The following is a 10233-nucleotide window of genomic DNA, read 5'->3' as shown; positions in this document are numbered from 1 at the left end:
CTCGGCCTATGATTAAGTACTTTCTTTTTTTTTTAAGTGAAAAGTCTTAAGCAAGGGCTGTGGCATTTTTTCTTATAGCTTCCGTATAATTTTGAAGTTGAATGAGAGATGACAACATTGTTCAGTATTGTAAAACTTGGCTAAATGTATCTGTATCAAGTTGCCATGCTAATTTACAGAATTAAAGCCTATTGTTGCCAATAAAATGGTTGTTACTCTCCTTTCATAATTCATTGGAAAATTGATTTTTTTTTGTTGGTGATTTGTTTTGGTCTATGGGATACATGTATTTTTTTGCTCTTGCTGTGCATTACATTTTGTTCATAGTCCGTCAAGATAAATAAAAGACACATTATTTCCCTGCAATTTAAAGACATGAACTTCTGGCAACTAATTAAAACCAGTTAATGAGATTTCATGCTAGGAGCAAACTGAAGTAATATTTTAACTGTTGACAGTTATCTTTTAAAAATTTATATTGGGAAGTCCTAGAAGTCTTAAAGATCTTAATACCAACAAAGAACAACACAAGGGAGCAAAGAGGAGTTAGTCCAAGCTCATGCTGCGGAAGGGTTCTGGAACAGAGGATTACGCTTCTATGTATGAAAAAATAGCTTGTATTCCTTTAGTGGGATTCATATTTGACAAACATCAAGATTTCTTTATTTGAAAAGGTAATTCTAGTATGGTCCAGATGTATTCACCAGAATGTGTTCAAAACTGGCTTAAAACTACACTCAGTCACTCAGTGGTGGTTTGGGAAGGGTATTTCAGATGAAGTCTGCTGGGCCTCGTATTTACATAATAGCTTCAGTAACAATTTGGATAATATAACGCGTGTCATGTTCATAATACTGTGCAGGACACCAAGCTGCGTGATGTTTTGAGTACTTTGAAGGACATGGTTAAAATTGGTTTTTTGTTTGTTTGTGTTTGGTTTTTTTTCCAGCTTTCAAAATCATCAGTAGACTTTTCAGTAAAATCCTGTACTTCAGAAAGAAAGAATGAAACTAAAGTACAGAACACTGAGATAAGCAGGCACACGGCTGAGAAGTGCTGACTCACAAGGATCAGAGACTACATGTCAGTAATGGCACACGTTTTGATTTGGATCTATTAATTCACAGCATTTATGTAGAATAGTGACCATTATGCTTTGCTGGTGCTTTGGTGCTGCTAGGATTCCATCTAGGGTGGGGGGTGGGCAATAAAAAAATTAGACATGCTTGTGTGAAGATACTTCAGAGAGCCTTGCCTGATTTCAAAACATCTCAATAGCATTGTTCTATGAAGAAAACATTCTAAAATAGCTCTTTCTAGACCAGAAAAAGAAGACCGAGACAACACTATAACAAGTTTTCAAGTATTTTTAGAAAATAGGACAATGGTCACTTGTTTCTGTTGGCTATCAAAGCAAAGGGTATCAACTTTAATTATCAAAAAGGTCATGTTTGAAAAACTTATTTTTAGATTGAAGAACATGGAGAGGGACATCCCTATTGCTGATCTTAAGAAAACATATATATATGTTATCTCGGATATACCTAGAACAGACTAGTCCTAAGTTCCTATGTCAGAAGGGAGAGGTGGGATTGGTAAATTCTTAGTGTCTGACCTAGTATTTTTCTTTGTTATATACAGAAGCAGAAAAAAAAATCCATATGCAAAAAGTGCCAAAACATTAAGTGATTGTAATGTAATTTGCTTATTACAAAATGAACAGCGGTTTTGGAGCAGCGGGAAGGAGAAAGGGAAGTTCACTGTCAGTGCAGTGACTGTCAGGGTTCTGACTGGGAATCATGCCAACCTCTATTTCTGCCTTAACTGTATTCCTGAGGAGTTAAAGCTACCTATGTAGATAAATTCGATACATGTAGCTTTACCCCTGTATGGATCAGGACATAGACATATTGTATTTTCAAGGTCATGTTTTTCTTGCAGTTTGCAAAGTTGCCTACTGAAAATAAATAAAATGCCTATTGAATTACAGAGACGAGAGTAATGGTTCATTAAGAGCAGAGTGGGTATATTAAATTAGAAAGATGAAGCATCTGGTAACAGTTTAGGTAATACGGCCCTCTTAAAAATGGTAAAAGGTGGAAAACTTGTTTTCTAGCCTTTACACCTGGCACTTTTTATTTTCTCTGTGATCAGGAAGTTTTAGTAGTCTCATTTTAGTATAAAGTGTTTTCTACTACATTTTATGTTCATCAATGAAACTTCTTTCAGGTTCTTTTACAATGATGTTTATTCCATTTCATTTTGAATTAACGCTGCATTGATGACTAAAACTTTATGGGGGCTAACTCAACAGAGACAGTTACTCTGATGATGTTCCAGCTGCAGAGAAAAAGGAGTAAAGCTCTCCAAGGGAAGCGGGCTCGAGGGCTGCTACAGAACAGGAAGCTTTTGTAAAAATGGGTACGATAGTGCTCTTGCAGGCTTTTTTATAAAGATGAGAATGTTGAATTGCAGTTGCAATTCAATTGACTCATAATAAAATGTTTTAAAAAATACATATGCTTTCCTTAAAGTGACAATTTTAAAGCAAGACAAAATCCTTTTGATTTTTTTTTTTTTCAAGCGTGGAAACCTTGCACAGTTGTAGTTAACTGCACTGCACTTTGGGTAAATGGACTGGATGTACTAAGCAGATGAGAGTGTAGTTTTAGAATATATTCTGTGCAGGTAAGATGAAAAAACAGAGGCTGGGTAACTTTAATATGCAGCTTTCACTGAAAATACTTCCTTTCATAGGAAGACAGTGATAGTTTGGTATTGTTTTTATTTAATATTTTCTAAGATTTGTCTGCATCCATTTAGTAGATACCAGATTAATAAAATGTATATGCCTAATCTCCAATTCCTAAATCTTTAATGCACCATTCTGTAGAGGTATTTATTCGACAGCTGTAAATATTGAAGGCAAGAAAAACTCTTTGACATTGAGAAGAATATTTCGATTGACTTTACTCATCCATTTAAAATATTCACTGTACATGTGAAAGTTTTCATGTTTTAAACTATTCCTCCCCCTTTGTGTACATGTACCAGCTGTACGGGGGGTTCTCAGTACCAGTTAAGCTATTGCTTTTATCTCGCTCGTAAAAGAAATTTGTTATGCTCTCTATATTAAATATATTGCATTCTCTTTTAGAGTAACTGATTTGTGCCTAGTAATGTGGTAGCATTCAGTAATTATTTGGGTTTTTTTTGTTTGTTGGGGTTTTTTAGCATAGCATTCTTCAGACATTTTCATCAGGTCAGTTGTTTTTTTTTTTAAAAAAAAATCACTATTGTGTTAATATTCTCACAACTTGCTCTTTCACTTCTGTATCGGGGTGATGCAATAAAGATGCCAGTTTCTGAGCAAATGGGGTAGACTCCCTGCAGAGCATAAAGAAAACGGAATTTTCACTGTATTGGTCCTGAACCATGGTGCCATCTTCATTGTTCGCATTCTTTTTCAAGTTTGCTGCAAACGCCAGGGCTCTCAGCAGAATCTCTCTGTTTATACAGGTGTCAAAAAGTAACAGCAATGACGGCACCTAGGGTATTCAAAAAATAATCCATACTTAATCACCAGCAGTAAGTACCAGTAACTAAACCTAACTTAAAAAAAAAAAAAATGGAAAAAAAAATCTATACCTAAACCACCTGAAACAGAAACCCTATGAAGTATCAGAACTGCATGTGCTGTGAAAGCATGCCAGAAACTTGGCACAGCATGCACATTTCCTCTTTAGAAAAGACTGGCTTGTCCATCACATGCTAATAAATGCTTTGTACTTTAAATCTCCAAAATGTGGCTGTCTGGAAAATTCCCATTTGGAAGAGAGGGTCTGCTTTCCTTCTCAGTAGTGTTGCTTTTGCCCTCTGCAGTGATCTGAATGTTTTTATGTTAGCACATCTGATAAACGAGCAAAGGATACACTTTTAACAGAGAACTCAATATTTAGCTCCCCTAATCTTGTTTTAATAACGAAAAGCCAGTAGTATCTAGACTAGCTTTGCTCATGGCAGATAGCTCAAACAAAAGGCACTGCATGTTTTAAAAAAAACTAACTTTGGGGGGAGGGGAGGAGGATGCAGCACCATTCCAGTCCCTGACAGTTTTGGTGTGAGGGAAGGATGTAGCTGAAATAAACCTCTATATCAAAGCCAGCAATAGCAAATGTCAGATAAAGTTCTCCACAAAGACGTAAGTAAATGCACAGGGAAAGTTCACTTAGAGTGCTTAGAGACAACAGTTTCGTGGCTGTGTTTGAGGAAAAGGGTGGGGCTTTCAGTGGAATTTGGTTGTCTGAGGTACAGTATGTTAGCTATAGAAGTGGCTGGTGAGAAGGATCATTTACCGTACTGGTTGTGTTTGATGTTTGTACCCGCTCTTCAATCTATATATGACTGCACGTCTGGAAATGAGGTTCTGGGGTTGATTTGAAACTTCTCAGGGTACCTTATATGTATTACATACAGAAGTCCATGGTACCACCCGTTTGGTGGAAAGGGAAGGTGAGGACAGGCTTCTGCAAGCGTCACTGATTTTGTGAAATGGTACACAGGAAGTATGACCAACTGTCCTCATGTGCACAGGCCCTGTGACTCTCCCTCTGCAAGTACAGTATCTACACTCTGGAAGAACGCCTGTACACTTCTAGCTGCTACTTTTAACCAGGTACTGCTTAGATTTTTACTCTGGAGTTGCATAGATACTTCTAATACATTAAAATTCTTCTAATGCATGCACCGATCTACACACACACACGTGTAAATGCTAAAAAGGTAATGAACAGCAAGGACCTTACTTGAGCTCTGAGAAGATGTCTTGTCATGGCTGGGTTTGCAGATAAGTTCACGAGTACTTTCAAAACTTGAATCTGAAATGAGGAGCATACAAGTTCATGGCAAGCTCCAAAGCCAGCAAGTACAGCAGTAATGGGCATCAATTCAGTTTGTCTTAAACATCAAAATAAGGCAAGATCTATGCACAGCGTGCAGTAGGCAAAATATGGAGTATTTTAAAAATATATAGAGGACGGTTAAGTGCTGTATTTAAAATGGGATCAGAAGCATATAGAAATACACCATTGTACTTTCCTGGACCTTGTGACACTAATCTTTTAACTAAACACTAGGAAAAGACCAAATGCTAATTATTGTACTTAAGTGAAAGAGGCCTGCTAAGTTTAGTGGAAATGTGTTTTGGAAAACTAGTTTTGATCTGATAGAGTGACTGAGTAAATTGATATTGATGGCACTGTGGCATCTTGAATAAACACTGAATTTGGTCCCTGTTGGAAGCTTTGTTCTTTCAGTATTAAAATAATTCACAAATAAGCACAATTTCCCATTGGAGTCACTAGGGTTGCAAGAGATGTAATAAGCATAAGGGAACAGAAATCGGTAACTGAGGTTATTGCTGCTTGGCATGTTTCCCTGCAGAGATTCACGCACCAGCGAGGCCTTTCACATGCAGATCCTTCTCGCTCTGTGAGGCAGCAGCAATGTTTAGCAAGCAGAAGTGATTACTGGAGTTGCTATAGCAGAGGCATAGGACAATACTAGTGCATGCAGCACTGGTTTGGTAGAGCTCTAGCCCGATGGTTCCACCAGCCTGTCAAGATTCTCTTCCCCCCTCTTCCTGAATTTACACTACGAAAGTAATATAGATCCCTGTTTTACAGATTTTATGTACTATCTGCTATCACTAATAAATACTTGATTTTCTAAGCACAGTCTGAATGGTTTTACAAAAACAGTAAAAAGGAGGCAAGTAAAGCAACTTCATAAATGGTTTGTAACAATACGCTACCCGGTACCTGTGTCCTTTCAGTTCCTTCTGACAGCAAATGAAAAAAGCATGGAATTGAGTTTGTCATCTTATGGTGGTAGTCACTGGTAACAGACATATTTGTCAACAATCTGAGTCCAGCTAGCTGCAGATCAGAGTTCAGGGGAGCTGACTCAACATTCCTACAAACTTGTGTAATGTATACCTGGGGAAAAAGGGAAGGAGATAAAAAGAGAAGACCTTTTTTGATACAAGCAGATTTTCTATTCACAAATACTATCAGCGGCCTAGCCACAGTAGGTTACCTCTTGAGCACTGCTGGCTGAATACATAACCTGACCAAGCTTCTTGGAAACAAGTGCTTTTTTGTTTTGTTTTGAATATATTCAAACATTCTCTTGGCATGATAGAAACAAATGTTACAGATCTATGCTCACTAACTTTCTCCAAGCATAAACTGCTCTGAAAACCCAAATTGCTTTGACTCCATCTCATAAATGGCACATTTGCTTTAAGGAGTTATTTAAAAAAATTACTTGCAGCAACCAACATCATCTTGAATGTTGAGAACAAGCTAAGGACAAGTCTTGGAATGAAATCCTTTCTTCCATATGGCCCATTCACTGGAATACTCCTCAGGAACAGTGATGACAACTGACGTTAACTACTTTTTACCAAATTTTCTTCCGAATGACGGTATACAACGAATCTTGGAATCCTAACTAAGAAAAAAATTACTTTGCCTTTACCAAAGGAGTTGTTTTCTACCTGTACACCTATGTAAGTATTTGCTGTTGGCAAGCACTACTGTAAAAAAAAGTTGCTCAGCTCTAAGGATGCTGCAAACTACCATGTACAGTCAAACTGCCTTTTTATCAAGCTAATGAAAAAATGAGTAAAAGACTTCAAATCTGCATCAGCTCACTGCTTGGACACTTCCTGATCTACTGATTAATCTGGTAATACCAAAAGCGGATGCTTTTTTTTAGGGTTTGTCCTTCCACATCCATACCATCTACTATATTTACCAGTGGGACTTGTTATTGCTATTACACATTATTCTTTTAAGATGAAAGGATCACCCTGAAAAATTGGTCTTACACAAACCCAGGGGATCAATTACTGTTTTCTTCTCCTTTGCCTAAGGAGTCATGCTAAGTTCAGTCTGCAATCCATCCTATTAAACAACCACTGCTGATGTTCTAGACGTGTTTGGAAATCATCTTGCCTCACATAATTTCACTATAAACTTAGCAGCACAATCTCTGTTTAATAGCTTTTGGTGAAAGCAGAACATAAACTGCCTAGTTTCCTAACTGTTTGTTAAAAAACGTTAAGTGCCAGTGATGCAGTGCATTTTTAAGTTACCCTTTTGGCCTTGGGATCCACAGATCATCCAGATTTGCTGACTCATATGTCTAACCTCAAAACATTTTGGCATCCTGGCTTGTATTTAACAAATATGCTGAAAGCCCTGTACTATCTCCCGTGTCTCAATTACTTTAATTTTTCCCCTTTAAGAAACTTACCTGTATCTCTTCCTGATTTTTAATATTCATACTCAAATTATTAAGTGCATTTAGTGCTTTTTCTTTAACTTTGGGAACACAATCTGAGAGCATCCCTCCAATAACAGAAAGGCCATCCAAATTGCGGATTATATCCTGAAATATAAAACAGGTATTTAATAAGATTATTAAAAAATTAAATGCTGAAGGCTTTCCTCAAAGTTTCCATTTTAATGCAACTGGAGTGTGTGAATGAAGACTTGCAGAACAGACTGCTCTGTTTAAAGAGAGCATGAGCAGATACTGCTTTGTTGCTTCCATTGAAATTAAGAATAGTCCTGCTTAGGGCCAAAGTATTATCTGACAATGGCACAACACCTTTACTTTTAAAATTTGCCCTGCAAAGCATGCTTAAAGCATTTTAGATTATAAAGAATCAAAGGTAATTCTTGCATAATGAGTTTGTAGAATGCCTGAGCCAGGTCACAGTACCTAAAAGTCCTGACTGAACAGAACAGAATTTCAAGATGCAGCTTCATATTATTAGGAGCCTAAGTTCTAAAACTTTATCTTTCTTTTCCATTATACTTGATTTTTTTTTCAATCTTTCTCACTTAGACTCTACCCACCAATAAAACAAATGTGTACTGTTTTCAAGAAAATGAAAAATGGGCCAATGGGCCTTGGGATTCAGTTACATTCTTTTCTGAGATACTTATATTAAGAAAACAGTTTCGAAAAGCCAGAATAGACAGCTGTCATCCGTACTGTTGGAGGTTAAACCTTTACAAAGGCATGAAAATCTGCATCCAGCTCAAAGTTCTTCTGCATCATATTTCCAGTTGATTTGAAGAGGCCTGGACAGTTGGCAAGTTGCTAAGATGTAAATGGCATACAATTTTGTAAAGATAAAAAAATAGTTTAGATTATCTCAGTGAATTTCAGTTCTGATCCTGGAAGTATTTAGCCCTTCTCCAATTCAACCCTTTCATTAACATTACGTAAGCGTAAGCAACAAAAGATACGGCACTTTGAAAATACAGAACTCTGTACAGACTTTAAGTTGTACAAACATTAAGCTTAGATAAATTTTGTGAAGCTAGTAAGTTATATTATTTGGGCTAGCAGAAATTAAAAAAAAAAAAAAAAAAAAGTGTGGGATGTTGGAGGTTAAACCTTTACAAAGGCATGAAAATCTGCATCCAGCTCAAAGTTCTTCTGCATCATATTTCCAGTTGATTTGAAGAGGCCTGGACAGTTGGCAAGTTGCTAAGATGTAAATGGCATACAATTTTGTAAAGATAAAAAAATAGTTTAGATTATCTCAGTGAATTTCAGTTCTGATCCTGGAAGTATTTAGCCCTTCTCCAATTCAACCCTTTCATTAACATTACGTAAGCGTAAGCAACAAAAGATACGGCACTTTGAAAATACAGAACTCTGTACAGACTTTAAGTTGTACAAACATTAAGCTTAGATAAATTTTGTGAAGCTAGTAAGTTATATTATTTGGGCTAGCAGAAATTAAGGCATAGACATAAAATGGATTTTAGAACACAAGCCATCGTAGCTCTCAGTCCTGTGTCACTCTTCAGCAAAACAGCATCTCTCATCTTCCATACTGACTGGTATTGAAACGCTGTTTTTTCCACAGAACAATACTTACTTGATTTACAGAGAAGGCAGCACTGTTGCTGAGCGTGATTAAAGCTTGCTCTCGAATTAATGGATCATCTGTGGCCTGAAGCAAATGAATAAGTTTCTGTAGAGCATCTGCATCCATGGTATGGGTTGACACTGGAGGACTGTTGTCTGTCAATGTTTAAAAATTAAATACTTGATACCAAGTTTGAGACATTTCACTTAGTTACCACTTAACATTTTTTACAAAGCTGAGGTTTAGTTCTCATTTGAAGCATGCATTGTTCTAAGTTTGGTAGCACCCAACCGTCACACCATGGCAAAAAAACTGTTTTACAACAGCTGGTCTTCTGTCCTTTTCCCCCGCTCCCCTGAGTCCTCTGACTACCTCTTTTTAAAGTAGGAAATAAAAATAATAGGAGCTTGGGATACATTACTATTTGATTAAAAACCAGCAAACCTCCCCTTCAAAATTATTTGGTGAATGTTCACCAAACATCATGATTTTTTGTCCTTGTATTGCCTGAAATGAAATGGGGAAATCTGTCTGGACACTGCATGGAAAGAAACTAAAACTTCCAACTCACAGACGACTGCCTCCAGAAATTATGATAATGAAGTTTTGCTAGTACCCTGAGGTCCTTTGACAAAGTAACAGCCACAATGCTAAGAATGGCGTCACTCGGCCAACTGAGGACGGCTGTTTCTGAGTCAGAATGATGTTATGGAGTACCTGGCTTTCATAAAAGGGTGACACAAATGCCATCAAAGACCATTTTCATCCAGGTTGGAGGCAGAACTATTTAGCTAGCTGAATAGCATGAAGACCTGATCTATGATTACTGGACTTGTCATAGATGACTCAAGATGGCTTTTGAGAAGCTAACAAGTCCTTTGTAATGCCACATATTTGCTGCCACCATCTCACCTAGCAAACACCATGGGATTCTTGGGGGGGAAAAAAAAAAAAAAAAAAGAGGTCAAAATTAATGATGATACTCCCGGAGCTAGCTTGAAAAACAAAATTTATTTTTATCTTCATCTCACCCTCACCTAAACACTTTGCTTAGCTTTGAACTACAGGGGAACATAAGTAGGTGTAATAAAAGAATAGTACATCAGCCCATTAAGTAAATGCACTGATCGGACATATCCTTCAGGGGGCTTAAAAAAAAATAATTAGGCTTTTTTAAAAATAAAACATGCTCTAGAGTCCTTCAGAAACGCCGCACGGCCACAGCGGCCCGCAAGCAGCGCGGCGTTACCCCTCACGCCGGCAGCAGAGGCCTCCTC

The 10233-nt window shown here is 37.3% G+C and overlaps 1 protein-coding gene across 1 annotated transcript; it reads right to left on the bottom strand.

Moving 5' to 3' along the window:
• Positions 1-3260: 3260 nt before the first annotated feature.
• On the bottom strand, positions 3261-9888 carry ARMC10 (armadillo repeat containing 10). Its single transcript, XM_009641380.2, has 6 exons — positions 9869-9888; positions 8966-9111; positions 7321-7455; positions 5820-5996; positions 4806-4877; positions 3261-3548 (listed from the first exon to the last, which is right to left on the bottom strand). Exons 2-6 carry the CDS (start codon positions 9080-9082, stop codon positions 3294-3296), a joined length of 756 nt encoding a protein of 251 aa, XP_009639675.1. The 5' UTR covers positions 9083-9111; positions 9869-9888; the 3' UTR covers positions 3261-3293.
• Positions 9889-10233: the final 345 nt, after the last annotated feature.

The sequence above is a fragment of the Egretta garzetta genome, unplaced genomic scaffold (assembly GCF_000687185.1).
Source record: "Egretta garzetta isolate BGI_Z169 unplaced genomic scaffold, ASM68718v1 scaffold156, whole genome shotgun sequence".
NCBI lineage: Eukaryota > Metazoa > Chordata > Aves > Pelecaniformes > Ardeidae > Egretta > Egretta garzetta.
The sequence above is the reverse complement of the archived record's forward strand: the minus strand, read 5'-3'. Positions and strand labels throughout refer to the sequence as shown.